Genomic DNA, 12601 nt, shown 5'->3' with positions numbered 1-12601 from the left:
GACACAAACCGCAATGAAAACGTTAATCAATGATGAATTTGTAACAATCGCGTCCTTTCTTTAGCAAAAATCCTTGAATGTTCATCGTGTCGATCAGCTCGTTACAGCTGGCATTAATGCCACCGGCGACCATTGCCTGCTTCAATTCGGCCACCGTGAACAGCGTCGAACCGGTAACTGCCGATCGTGACGCCAACACACGGATAAATTTCCTTACCAACGATGTTTTGCTGGTACCGCTACCATTTGTAAGGCGGGTAAACTGAAGGTCGCCCTCATCGGTACTAAACACATCCAGCATACTTTGCCGTAGGATGGCCAACACGTCACGCACATGAGCTACGGTAGCTTCCGGTGATAGATCGATCTTTGCCCGTGCCTGTGTTAACCTTATCAACCCCTCGAGCTGACGGGTAGTGACGGGAATCATGTCCATCTCATGATGTGCCCGGCGTAGCTCGACAAAGAAATCACGCAGCTCCTCCGCCGCTTTTGCCGTTAGTTTTGGTTGTACGTTTTTACGAGCATATCCTAAAAGTAATATATACACACCATCAATGCAAAACACATCATGCTTGCCTTTGCAAAAGTGATCCTTACCAATATACTTTTGTACGAGTTCCGCTGGCAAAAGATCCATCTTTTCTCCCGGTGCTAACCGGAGTCGTTCTTCCAACGGAGGTTCTACGTCTTCATCGTGTGAAAAACTGCTGGCCGAAGATGCTTCAAAGAACGGATGGCCGGTCGGTGTCGTAGTGGTGGAAGTTTTTGACAATCCGTGAACCTTTTGGATGTGTGCGGTGAGCAGATTGTCCGTTCGTTCGTTCGAACGATCCAGAAGGATGAACACCAAATCGAATCGAGAAAGTAGCGCAGGATGTAGCTTTAAGTTTTCCGAAACCGTTTTCGCCTTGTTGTAATGCCCACCGGCAGGATTGGCTGCGGCAAGAACAGTTGTCCTTGCGGGGACCGTGCAGATGACGCCCGCTTTTGCGACGCTTACCGAGCGCTGCTCCATTACCTCCAGCAGTCCGTGATGGCCGGACATTTTGTCGAACTCATCGATACAGCAGACGCCTTGATCGGCCAGTACTAAGGCGCCCGCTTCCAACGACGCACCGACACCCTTTTCCATCCGTACTGTTACCGTAAGCCCGACATTGGAAGAATTGGTTCCACACACGAATATTCCCCTTGGTGAAACGTTGGCACAGCTTTGTAAAATTTGACTTTTTCCTATTCCCGGGTCACCAACGACTAGCACGTGAATCTCGGCTCGTGTACGGGCAGTGTTGGCTTGACCACCGAACAAACCTAACAAGAGTCCCGCTTTTACCACCTCGTGCCCGTAAATGGAGGGACAGAGCGATTGTACCAGCAACCGGAATGGGGATGGTTCTGACTTTATCATGCGTATTGCCTCCATATCTAGATCCGTAAATTCCGCCAAACGATTCCAGTTCGCGAGCACGTTCTTGTTGCTGCGAACGTACACCGCCTGCATGTAAGCTTTGTACAGACTCGCCTTCGCTGTACCATCTGGGTCCTGTGACCGTGCCTTCAGTATACCTGTCACGGTGACATCGTCTCCTGGGCACACACTATCCACCATTTCATGCGTTAGCTCTATTTCGATGTTTTTGGCCGCACTGCCTGCTACAGTCCGCGATCCTTGCGTCGTTTCCTGCAGACGAATGGTTTGATAAGCTTCCATGCGTGTGAATACCGATGTTTGCATTAGTACGAAATGGCTGCGTGCCTTGCATCCGCTATGGCACGATGTTGGTGTGGTATATATTCCATCCTTCTGCTGCACTGCCTGCTCATTGCCGCACTGCGCACAGCGGAAGGCACACCAAGTGTTCATGATTTGTGATGCACCCGCGCGTATGATTGTACCTCGTACGGAGACCAACTTGCCGAAGCTGCTCACTTTTATCGATCCGATCGAAACCTCCGGTCCGTATCCCACTATCCGTGGTCTGATGGTTTGCAGGCACAGATTTGTATCGTTTTGAGAGCTACTGCACGACTGTCCGTTCATTAACGTATGGTGCATTGCCAGCCCGATACAAGCAAGCGCGTGTTCCGGATTGTCTGTCAAATCTTGTCGTAACGTGGACCATTGAGAACGTAGCTGGGCATCGTTGTCGCATGCATCTAGTTTCAATTCAAACCAACAATTATTCTTCACCTGTGGAAGATCGTACAGGTCTGCAAATTCCTTGTAATGTTTCTGCATCGCTCGTATATGATGAACTGTCTTAGATCCGCTTGAATAATCTGTTAACAAGAGCGTTACTGAACCGTTGTAAACAAATTCTATATATTCACAATTCTACTACTCTACCTTCTTTGGGGAAGTATAACTTCCATCCGACGTATTCACATGTACCATTTCCTATGCTTGTAGAAATCGATGCTGTGGGAGTGATACTGCCTGATCCCAAAGCGCTTTCCCCGGAAGACGATGGCAGTGCAAAGCCTACCTGCTTTTCTCTGGACACATTAGTTTGGTGACGATATCCCCGGTAACCTCCTCGCCAATTACCACGCCAACCAGTACGTCCACGTGAGGAACCGCCACGGCGATTAGATGGTCCAGCATCGTTCGTTTTATTTTGTGTTGGATTATTCGCTGTTGGATTATCTGCCATGGCCGAGCCGTACTTCGCGACCGCGGTTTTAAATGCAAACAACAACAGCCAACTGTCTCAATGAACTGTCAAAATTGCGTACGCCCGTCTTTGACGTTTGCACAATTGTCAGTAGTATTTGAAATTTAAACAATTCGTTAACAAAACATCATCAATTATAGATTGTTAACTATGGGAAAATTAAACGTTTATCGATAAGTTAACACATTTGCTGTACAACAATGCAAAATTTACAATTTCCTACACATGCTGCACAAAGCTGCTCAAACAAGGAGCTCATAGAGACCTTCACTTTTCTTTAGCAGATAGCCTTGCATGTTTAGCCTTTCCACGATTTCATCTTCCACCCCTGGCACACCAACTTCGTTGATCAACTTCCGAAGATCGTTCAGGGTGAATAACTTTTTGTTCAACTCCACAGACTGATTTCGCAAAACATCAAGAAATTTGCGAACAGTCGCCGTTTTCGTTGTTCGCTGTTTGGCAGGTAATTTCACCGATGGATTACGATCGTCCGTATCGTACTTGTCGTACCAGCTGCGACTTACAATCCGAATGGTATCCATCACATGCTCTGTGGTTATTTCGGCAGAAAGATCAATCCTTGCCCTAGCGCGGACCATGTTTTGAATTTGCGCAATTTTCATTCCATTTGTCATGTTTAGCCATTGAGGCATCGAATACATCTGGGAGAAGAAGCCCTCCAACAGCTTTGTTGACTCATCAGTAAATTCCGGATTGCAATGTTGACGAGCATAATCTAGAAAGAAAATGCAACTATAGATTAAACTTGCAAATATAATCATGTTACTATCACAAATACCTATATACTTCCGCATTAGTTCTATGGGCAAAGGATCGAAATGGTCACCAGAGATTAGCTTAAGTTTTCTCACCAAAGGTATTTCTACGCTACATTTAGTTGTTGAGGGTTTTTCGAAATGTAGGCGCACACCGTTGTAGCAGATAAGCTCTTCTCCTGGATCGAATGTGTCTTCCATTTGAAATACCAGTGCAAACCTTTCCACAAACGCGCGGGGAATGTTGAAATGGTCCAGGAAAGGTTTGCTAACTTCAAACATCCCTTGGTTAGGACATACCGTTGCTAGCAAGTTGATTCGAGCCGGAACTTCCTGATTATAGCTTGCACTGTAATGTTTTGTACTGGTTACACCACCACTTAGTATCTTTTCCAACGCGTGTAACTTATCAATTTCTTTACCACAGAGGCCTAAATTGGCCAATACCGCTGGATCTTCTTGTCCGGCATGAAAACGTTTCACGGCTAAATCAAGTGTCTGACTGGAATCGTTTATCAGTATTCCTTTTGGTGATGCAGATACGAAACATTCAATCAGCTGTCGTGCCATTTCACACTCTGTACCAGCTAGTAGTACATGTGTGTCGCAGGTAGTACTGAATAGCGCTAGAAGCAAACCAGCTTTAATTGTCTCCATTCCTTTCACATAAGGACAGATGGATTGTACCATTAGCTGGAATGGAAATGGTTCAGATTGAATTTCTCTGATGGCTTGTAAGTCGATTGCATTAAACGTTGGTTCTACATCAACATCGTTAGGCTTACTACTGTTGGTGCGCATGCAAACCGTTTGCAAGAACATATGTGTTGCATGTTTTTCTGTAGAAATGGTCTTTAAAATGCCTGTTACACTCACATCAGCTCCAGGGAAAAGCTTACTCCCGCTACCATCTGGTACTAACACATCAAGGGCATTACTAGACCTTGAATGTAATATCGTTCCCTGTATGGTAAAGTTTCTGTGGGTGTCAGTTCGATTCCAAACAGACGTGTTAATAAATTCTATTCCACCTCCCACTTTGCAGTTGGAGCATGTATAAAATTCGCCCAGCTGCGACAAAACTATTGTATCGTTACAGTGTTTACATTTGTAAGTTCTCCACGTAGCATTATCATATTGCTGGCTTATGCGAGTAATTATGCCACGAATCGTTATCAGCCTGTCTGCATACCGACTATCGATGGTACCGATTGATATTTCAGGACCAAAGTAATTTATACGTGGACATATCTTCGGTAATCCGCGTTCAGGTGTTGGTGGACCGTGTGTATGTTTACGCTGTGCCGCTACAAACCGATACATGGCAAGTCCGATACAGGCTATAGTGTATTCAGGGCATTCTTTCAAATCTCCTTCAAAATTTGGCCACGAATTCTTTAGAAACAAATCAGTCTCAGCAAGCTGCAGCTTAAACTCAAAGCTTCTGCAGCGCTCCACTTCCGATGGGGAATAATTGCCAACAAAGTCCGTATAGTGTTGCTCCAAGCATCGTACGTGTTTTGTTATTGTCCGCAATGAACACAAATCTGCAAAAGTTAGCAATGATATGGTAGTAGTGAAAGCATATATTTGAAACGCTTTAAAATTACCTTCGCCCGGGAAGTACAGTTGCCAACCGATACGATCGGAAGAAACATGTGCAGCGTGGTTTGAAGTGGCATTAAACCCTGTCAATAATGAGCTGCCTTGTGATGAGTAATGTCCATTCTGAAGTTGTGAAAAAACTCCTGTACTATTGCACTCGCGATCACTAAACGGTGTTCGAAATATGTTTTGCTTGTCCATGGTGAAGATCAACATGCCCAACTGACGCACAATACTATGCTCTAAATCGAAACCAGCGCTTACTTTGTTGAATGCGTGAGAGAGTGCAGTGAGTACATACAAAGAAGAGCACACGTTGTGAGAGCAAGTTGCTGAGCGTTGTAAATCAAATATTTGTAACCGTGTTGGTGTCTCATCTGAACGGTTTAACATCGATCTTTGATAAGATAACGACGCTTTGTTCCAAACGATACCCTAAATATATAGCCTTTAATCCAGATGATTTTATTTCCCCAAAAGTTAAACGTTGCCTTTATAGCGTAGTTTAAAATCATGCGTATAACTTTTAAAGTGTTTTTACGTAACTTCGGTTGGCTTACTTTGGTAGGAATTTTTCTACTCTGGCCTGTTCATGTTGATGGTGCTGTAGTTGGTATGGTTTATAGTTACGAAGAAAAAAAAAACACACACACAAAGTGTATGAACTTAATTCTGTATCTAATCATGGTTTCGATCTATTGCATTTACGTAGTGATTGGGGCACGTCCCTACCTGGAGAAGGTTGCAAAGCGCGTAGTGGAAATATTGGAAGGTAGATACATTTCTGGGAACTCACTACCTATCGCAGATTACGTTGCACCTATTGAGTAAGTACCAAAACCTACATACATAGTGTAATGCTATTGATGTCATGTATCAGTGGTGATAAATTAACCTTAGCTTATCAACATCGGTAGCTTTGCCACTATTTAGAGGAATTATTTTTCTTTTGTGGCTCTACAACTTCAAGAGGAGTTGGCCCGCCGGGGTGCGGGGTTTTCCATGGCTTTAATCTATATCCGAGATATTCGTCAGTCCTGCGTCCTGGGGGTAAGGTCCGGATTGAATTTGATACACGTCACTTAGCACTGGCGCCGCTATCATCTACACCTCCAGATCGTCCAAAATGTGAGCAATTAGTGCGCCGTAAACTAGTACTATTGTGATGTAATGAGCTTGATTAATGAATACTATAATTATTATTTTACGACAAATCATCCAATTGGGGCGGCCCGGTGGTGTGAAAAACAACAAACTTAAGAAACAAAACAACAAATCCTCCAATTGCCATTACTCAATAGAATCATATTAGTATCAAAATTCACGCAAACAAAAAGAACAAACAAAAATAGATGACCGGATGTACCATCTACATTTCTTTACAGGATCACCGACAAAGGGCTGTCCATACATGGCAATGTATCGTTTCACTCTGCCTTCCTCGCCAAGATCGATTCGATCGAGTTTGATGAGCAAAAGTTTTCGGAAATATTTCTCAACACGGAAGTAACAATACAAGGGACTTTAAAGTGGCACGGCATTGGCGTGGTACTGGACTTTCAGGCGTACTTAAAAGAGTATCAAGGGACGGGCACACTGTACGTCACGTACAATCAGTTTGATTTCCCGTTGAAGGTAACGAAGTATTTCAACTCCACCGAACCCACCGGCTCGCTACAGTTCATGTCCATTGATAATTCGAACAAAATCGTCACTGTAGGTTATCCCAACAACAAGTATGTGCAGTTAATCTCCAGAGCGGTTAGTATTTTTTCATGTAACTGCCATCTCGCAATAATGTTTGAATAATGTTTGAATGTTTCTAATCGTTGTTGCTGTTGTTCTTGTTCATTCGTTAATCGATTACATGTAAAGAGACGTTGAGTAATTACACTGATTCTGTTCTTCGAAACTGTTACCATTACGCATTATTTTCAATCAATCATTGCAGATAATGACGAATTTTGAGTTTCGCGACAACATGATAGCCTCATTCAGGAATTGGAATTTTCAAAATCTACTGAGAGCGGTCATCGACGAAATAACATTTCCTGACGTTTGTTACAATTGCTGATTACGAAGGAAAGATTCTTAGAAAACGAGACAATCATTTAGTGTTTCAATAAAAAGGAGAAAAAAATGCTATTGCTAATGATATCTAATCTGATTTCTGATCTGATTTCTAACTACCGTATTTTAGCGTGTATAACGACCCCCTTTTAGGCCAAAAAAGGACCATAGTCGATTAAGGGGGTCATTATACACGGGTAGTAACTTTTCCGTTTCAGCTTAATCGATTAACGGTCGTTTTAAAATTGATCAATTCGAAACTTTATTCTGATAACTGAATAATTTGTTTTTGTTTTGACAAAATTTGTCACTCATCATCAAAATCGCGAAATCGCGCACAAAACGATTCCAATAAAAAAAAATGCAGAGAAGCATTTTGGACCACTGCGCAACACCAGTATGAAAACACCATTGAGGACGAAATGGAAGATTACTATGAATTGTAATGTTCAAAATTAATTGTAACAATAAAATTGTTCCAATTATTAAATAAAAAGAAAAAAAAGGTTTTTCCAAAATCTTGGATAACTCATCTGGAGGGGTCGATATACACGCTAAAATACGGTAATAATATATGGTTTACAACCAACAAATAAAAAACAAGAAAAAAACACCAAGGCCAAACCGTTGCCCCGTGGCAGGGACTGGAAACATACATTAAGTAGACAAGTAAGGGGTAAGTATGGCTGTAAGCTTTCCGTTATTGATAAAACGTTAAAACATAATCCAACGCATTATCCTTATCGCAGTGCGACAAGGCAAATACTTTTGCTTAAACAAGACCAAAAACTCATGGCATTCAAAGGAGGAATCAAACTCTAATTGATATGTATCTGATATGTAGTCATTTGGTTAGCTTTTCTATCTGGATCGCAAAACACTAATTCTTACGTACACAGGACTGTTGGTTTTACTGATATTGCGACTTTTTGTTGTTGTTGAGAAAATCATCTTCCTTCCATACCTGTAAACAGCACTAATGCATTAAACCAACTATCATTGCGTTTTTTTTCTCAGCCATTTCGCTAGAATGGTTAAATACCTCCCAGGCTGAGTACTCACTCGTTGGTTTACAAGATAAAGAAATGATATCTTCCAATATCAGACCTACTGCAGGCGATAACAAAAGACGGCCGAAAAAAGCGACTTTAGCCAGACCGGACCAGCTGTGGCTTTCAGTTCTTTCCCAAGCGTGCATCGTTGTAGGTCCATACTGGGTCCTGAATACTAATCTTCTCAGAGGTCAGTGCAGCACAGGCTTTGGAGCAACCTGTTTCAGTAACATTCGTAAAGCATATAAAATCTTGAGCTATAGCTGCAGATGCAGATGGTCCATCAGAAAAGAATGCGTTATGTAAAGACAAAAAAGACCTGTTTTTCTGTCAAACGCTTCATGGTGAAGCTTATTGTCCAGCTGTCGACATTCGATGCGGCGAAATATAAAGTTTGCGAATGCTTAGAAAGATAAGAAAATGCGAAACACCATCGTTGGTGATATCAATATTGTGTCATTTTTGACCGATGTGTGGACGCGTGTGTCATAGAGCTTGATGTATTGGTTGCCGGAAATTGTTGATGCAGAAATAATTGATCACCAATACCGCCATGATTAAAGTGTTGGAAAATTAGTTTAAACTGATAAATTTTGAAGAAACCAAAAACCCACATTGTAACTGTTGAAGTCAGTTTTCCAAAAAAAAAAAAACAATGACGATTTCTTTTATTTTATAATATTACTTTCTATTATTCGTTGCAGATGAATCTTCTAGTGTTTGTGGTAATGGTGATTTGTCTTGGCGGTAGTAGCATAAACGGTGCCCCAACACCATGTGAACTGCAGCAAGTGGAAGAAACTGTTTGCGAACAAACCGAATATGAAGCATATAGGGATTGCATTGAAGAGGTAAAAGCGTCTCGGGAGAAAAGGCAAACCTTGCCTTGCCTACCGATGATAGTCGAACCAGTAATACAAACAGTAAAGCCGTTTCAAATACTAGTGCCTGTCGAACCATTGGCAACCATCCGGACACCCATGCTGAAGAACCTGGATCGCACTGTCATCGTTCGTCCCGATACGAATGACATCGACGATGAAACGGAAGACTACGAAAACAGTGTGCACTATCGTGTGCCCGTCAATGTCACGACAGTCATTCGCCTCACCAACATAGTGAATAACACTAATCACATACACATGCCGACCACGCTTAACAACACCAACGTGAACAACATTCATGTATATACGAATCTTACCGATGTGGCACCGGACGAGGACACTGATTCCGAAACGGAGCCATGCTGTACGGCTGTACGGCCCAAAAGCTGCCATACGTCAACGCAAGGTGTTCGATGCAAGCATCACAAATTCCGAACCTGTGGTCCTCAATGCACCTCCAAGGTTGTTCACATTCAGAAGCGGAAACGATGCAACCGCAATACAGGTGACTGTAAGGAGAGGATCGCCTACGTACCCCAGCCGGATAAACCTACCTGTGTGTACGTTGACGAGTGGCCATACGTAGTATGCGGAAAGGTGGCCAACATGAGTGTTGTATGTGCAGGATGCTACGACCACTATGGGTATGGTTACGAAGCATTTAACGGGCATTCGAGAATGCAGGACCAGTGCCGTGGGTGTTATGATGACGCGTTCGACGTTGGTCCAAAGTATAGGCGTGGACCAGTCCTGCGTCCTTTCTATTATCATCAGGCACCCTGTTTCGTTACCGGCAACTGTGCGGACAGCTACGAAAATTGTGCATACGGTTGCTACGGACATGATCGGATCGATCCAGCTTGGGGAAATGTGGGCAGCCAATCGTTTGAACCGGCGCTCGATCCATCCAACATGATGTATTACGATTTGGACGATTTACACACCACGGACGAGTTTTCTGATGATTGGGGCATACCGACGGCCAAATGTGCCGTAGTGACGGACGGTACGACTATAACGGTGAAGAATTGTACACAAGAAATTGATAATCCTTACATGGCGGCTCCAGCTTCCCATCCGCATTATGAATTAAAATGGAAGGAGAAGAACACTACTACCACTGCTGCAAGTTTGACGACCGAAGAGGAAATGGATGATTATGGCTCAGGAGGTGGTAATGCGAATAATGAAGTATATTTCGTAGACGAACATGATGATGAAGAATAGTCATAAAGCCATACATTGCTTGACCAATAGTCTAAAAGCCAAACTTAGTTGATCGTATTTAAATAGTTCCAGACAGGTAATGCAATGCATCCAAAACCGTACATTAATAAAGGTAGTAAAGAGTAGCTTTAAAATCGACGAGGACGATTATTTTATTGTGTAATTTTCTTAAAGTAACTAATTATTAGTGTGCCTCGCGCATTCACAAAGCATCACCCTATCTATAAGTTATTCAATTGGTTTTGTTTGGTTTTGTGGTGGTTGCATTGCGATAGCTTCATCATCCAGCAGCGCACATACCTGCATCGGTTTATCATTGCAGATCAACTTCTGATCAATATAGTGGCAGCTATCGTCCTGCATGCAGTCGTACGTATAACACATCGGATGGCACTGGCTCCTTCCTCGAAGACAACCGGAACAATCTGAAATTTTTAACGCATCATATTGTGACAGCACATGGCACAGACACAATGTACGTCAGCCTACCTGGTCGGGGGCACACTCCCGAATGGCAAAGATTTAATCGTGCGAAGGGGTTCTTCATCGGTGGCATAATCAGCCAAGGATCTCGGTACCTTGGTTCCCTAGGTCTTAAATACATTATCTTTGCGGTGCAAAACTTGCTGCATACGTACTGCTTCCGGTGAAAGCAAACCCACTCGTCCGTCTGCTTTCGGCAAACTCTCGGAGAAACGATCGTACAACATGTTACATTCTCGATGGGCGCTTGCGTTGTAGTAGGTTCCTCTGGGCAGTCCTCTTTTTTGGAATCATCTGTTTTAGTAGAATGCTTTTCACTCGGTTCTTCTTCATATACGGTCGTTTCATTATTTCTTATCACCACCGTTTTTATGACACCGTTTGGTTTTTTGCGGGTTAAGTGAACTACGACGTTATTCACGTTGTGCGTGTTATGAGTCGTATCGTTATTAATAACATTATGGTTGTTAACAATTTTCTGGTAGCTCACGTTAAAATAATGATCTCGAACCGGTGGCATATACACGTGGTCCTCTTCGCCCTCTTCATCATCTGATGCTGCCTCCTCTGTGAATGTCGGATCGAGTGGATCTGTCTGATTCGGGCTCAATAACGAAACACGCAACGGAGGCACAACGACGTACGTGTGCTTCGCTGGAATTATATCCTGCATCGGTGGAAGAGCTTTTGGTTGACAATTTCCATTCCATAATATAGAACCCGATGGGCAGGACGATGAAACGCTAGTTAAAAAACAGTTGCCCTTGTATTCACTGAAACCGGGATTGCAAACACAATTTCCCACATTATCGTATGCCCCGTTGAAACAAACGCTCGGAATTGAAACACTTTTCGGTGAGGTTTCAGCAAGGTCCTGTTGTGCCAAAAGCACCACGATCCACGACGAAACAATCCAACTTCCGTGAAACATTCCAAGACGTCAGCACGATTACCGTTCCAGATTTAAACTGAACCGACGACGACCATTAGTGATCACGAATTTCACGTACAACCCTTAATGATAACCTTTCGGCGTTAACCTCAACATTTTCGAGAATGTATGATTTGAACTTCAGAACGATTTCTAAACCGATTCCAAGAAGGATTTAGTAACACCACGAGATTTAAAAAAGATTTCCAAGAAAACTGATTCTCCAGCATCTTGGTAAAACATCTAATGTTCATTTGGCAATGAACAATGCTAGTTCACTGATAAGAATGATCAACACATTACGCGAGTATGTCTTCGCCCATCTCATTTGGACCGCCAACTGAACATAAACTACTACTAAAACTATTAAAAAAATTACACTATCATTTTTGACCATTGATTAAAGATAGTTTTAAGAAGGAAAAAGTATTTAAATCATACCACAACTTCGGTAGGAGTCAGCCCTTAATGATAACCTTTCGGCGTTAGTCTCAACATTTTCGACAATGTATGATTTGAACTTCAGAACGATGTCTAAGCCGATTCCAAGAAGGATTTGGTAACACAACAGATTTAAAATAGATTTCCAAGAAAACTGATTCGAAACCACAGAAAACACGAGCCAGAAGGTCAAAGAAACAAACATTGGTAGTATTCTCCAGCATCTTGGCAAAATATCAAATGTTCATTTGGCAATGAACAATGCTAGTTCACTGATAAGAATGATCAACACATTACGCGAGTATGTCTTCGCCCATCTCATTTGGGCCGCCAACTGAACGTAAATTACTACTAAAACTATTAAAAAAATTACACTATCATTTTTGACCATTGATTGAAGATAGTCGTAAGAAGCAAAGAGTATTTAAATCATACCACAACTTCATTAGGG

At 42.6% G+C, this 12601-nt stretch overlaps 5 protein-coding genes across 9 annotated transcripts; 2 read left to right on the top strand and 3 right to left on the bottom strand.

Moving 5' to 3' along the window:
* Positions 1 to 18: 18 nt before the first annotated feature.
* Positions 19 to 2780, bottom strand: LOC125761901 (DNA helicase MCM8-like). The gene is made up of 3 exons (XM_049423468.1): positions 2351 to 2780; positions 601 to 2283; positions 19 to 531 (listed from the first exon to the last, which is right to left on the bottom strand). The coding sequence occupies exons 1-3, from the start codon at positions 2655 to 2657 to the stop codon at positions 23 to 25; spliced, it is 2499 nt and encodes an 832-aa protein (XP_049279425.1). The 5' UTR covers positions 2658 to 2780; the 3' UTR covers positions 19 to 22.
* Positions 2781 to 2850: 70 nt separating this feature from the next.
* LOC125761902 (DNA helicase MCM8-like) lies at positions 2851 to 5278 on the bottom strand. 2 transcript variants are annotated; one of them, XM_049423470.1, is made up of 2 exons: positions 3481 to 5278; positions 2851 to 3417 (listed from the first exon to the last, which is right to left on the bottom strand). In XM_049423470.1, exons 1-2 carry the CDS (start codon positions 5276 to 5278, stop codon positions 2921 to 2923), a joined length of 2295 nt encoding a protein of 764 aa, XP_049279427.1. In that variant the 3' UTR covers positions 2851 to 2920. The 2 variants fall into 2 exon arrangements, with proteins under 2 accessions (XP_049279427.1, XP_049279426.1); XM_049423469.1 differs by having other exon boundaries at positions 2851 to 5004; positions 5068 to 5278.
* Positions 5087 to 7212, top strand: LOC125761917 (uncharacterized). 3 transcript variants are annotated; one of them, XM_049423511.1, is made up of 4 exons: positions 5087 to 5173; positions 5775 to 5889; positions 6448 to 6823; positions 7014 to 7212. In XM_049423511.1, the coding sequence occupies exons 1-4, from the start codon at positions 5155 to 5157 to the stop codon at positions 7134 to 7136; spliced, it is 633 nt and encodes a 210-aa protein (XP_049279468.1). In that variant the 5' UTR covers positions 5087 to 5154; the 3' UTR covers positions 7137 to 7212. The 3 variants fall into 3 exon arrangements, with proteins under 3 accessions (XP_049279468.1, XP_049279466.1, XP_049279465.1); XM_049423509.1 differs by lacking the exon at positions 5087 to 5173 and adding an exon at positions 5301 to 5675 and having other exon boundaries at positions 7014 to 7211; XM_049423508.1 differs by lacking the exon at positions 5087 to 5173 and having other exon boundaries at positions 5301 to 5889; positions 7014 to 7211.
* Positions 7213 to 7259: 47 nt separating this feature from the next.
* LOC125761911 (uncharacterized) lies at positions 7260 to 10444 on the top strand. Of its 2 annotated transcripts, none has more exons than XM_049423498.1 (2): positions 7260 to 8374; positions 8889 to 10444. In XM_049423498.1, the coding sequence occupies exon 2, from the start codon at positions 8889 to 8891 to the stop codon at positions 10293 to 10295; it is 1407 nt and encodes a 468-aa protein (XP_049279455.1). In that variant the 5' UTR covers positions 7260 to 8374; the 3' UTR covers positions 10296 to 10444. The 2 variants fall into 2 exon arrangements, with proteins under 2 accessions (XP_049279455.1, XP_049279456.1); XM_049423499.1 differs by having other exon boundaries at positions 7260 to 8813.
* Positions 10422 to 12601, bottom strand: LOC125761914 (uncharacterized). Its single transcript, XM_049423504.1, has 2 exons — positions 10785 to 12601; positions 10422 to 10720 (listed from the first exon to the last, which is right to left on the bottom strand). Exons 1-2 carry the CDS (start codon positions 11707 to 11709, stop codon positions 10524 to 10526), a joined length of 1122 nt encoding a protein of 373 aa, XP_049279461.1. The 5' UTR covers positions 11710 to 12601; the 3' UTR covers positions 10422 to 10523.

The sequence above is a fragment of the Anopheles funestus genome, chromosome 2RL (genome assembly GCF_943734845.2).
Source record: "Anopheles funestus chromosome 2RL, idAnoFuneDA-416_04, whole genome shotgun sequence".
NCBI lineage: Eukaryota > Metazoa > Arthropoda > Insecta > Diptera > Culicidae > Anopheles > Anopheles funestus.
The sequence above is the reverse complement of the archived record's forward strand: the minus strand, read 5'-3'. Positions and strand labels throughout refer to the sequence as shown.

What these genes read in the sequence shown, in the direction of transcription:
- LOC125761911 (XM_049423498.1), top strand. Translation starts at nt 8,889, where the DNA reads ATGAATCTTCTAGTGTTTGTGGTAATGGTGATTTGTCTTGGCGGTAGT.
- LOC125761902 (XM_049423470.1), bottom strand. Translation starts at nt 5,278, where the DNA reads ATGTTGATCTTCACCATGGACAAGCAAAACATATTTCGAACACCGTTT. An exon ending in ACTAATGCGGAAGTATATAG is followed by an intron (nt 3,418 to 3,480) that starts GTATTTGTGATA and finishes TTTTCTTTCTAG; the next exon opens with ATTATGCTCGTCAACATTGC.
- LOC125761901 (XM_049423468.1), bottom strand. Translation starts at nt 2,657, where the DNA reads ATGGCAGATAATCCAACAGCGAATAATCCAACACAAAATAAAACGAAC. An exon ending in GTTATACTTCCCCAAAGAAG is followed by an intron (nt 2,284 to 2,350) that starts GTAGAGTAGTAG and finishes TCTTGTTAACAG; the next exon opens with ATTATTCAAGCGGATCTAAG. An exon ending in ACTCGTACAAAAGTATATTG is followed by an intron (nt 532 to 600) that starts GTAAGGATCACT and finishes TATTACTTTTAG; the next exon opens with GATATGCTCGTAAAAACGTA.
- LOC125761914 (XM_049423504.1), bottom strand. Translation starts at nt 11,709, where the DNA reads ATGTTTCACGGAAGTTGGATTGTTTCGTCGTGGATCGTGGTGCTTTTG. An exon ending in GGGAGTGTGCCCCCGACCAG is followed by an intron (nt 10,721 to 10,784) that starts GTAGGCTGACGT and finishes TAAAAATTTCAG; the next exon opens with ATTGTTCCGGTTGTCTTCGA.
- LOC125761917 (XM_049423508.1), top strand. Translation starts at nt 5,576, where the DNA reads ATGCGTATAACTTTTAAAGTGTTTTTACGTAACTTCGGTTGGCTTACT. An exon ending in GATTACGTTGCACCTATTGA is followed by an intron (nt 5,890 to 6,447) that starts GTAAGTACCAAA and finishes ATTTCTTTACAG; the next exon opens with GATCACCGACAAAGGGCTGT. An exon ending in TGCAGTTAATCTCCAGAGCG is followed by an intron (nt 6,824 to 7,013) that starts GTTAGTATTTTT and finishes CAATCATTGCAG; the next exon opens with ATAATGACGAATTTTGAGTT.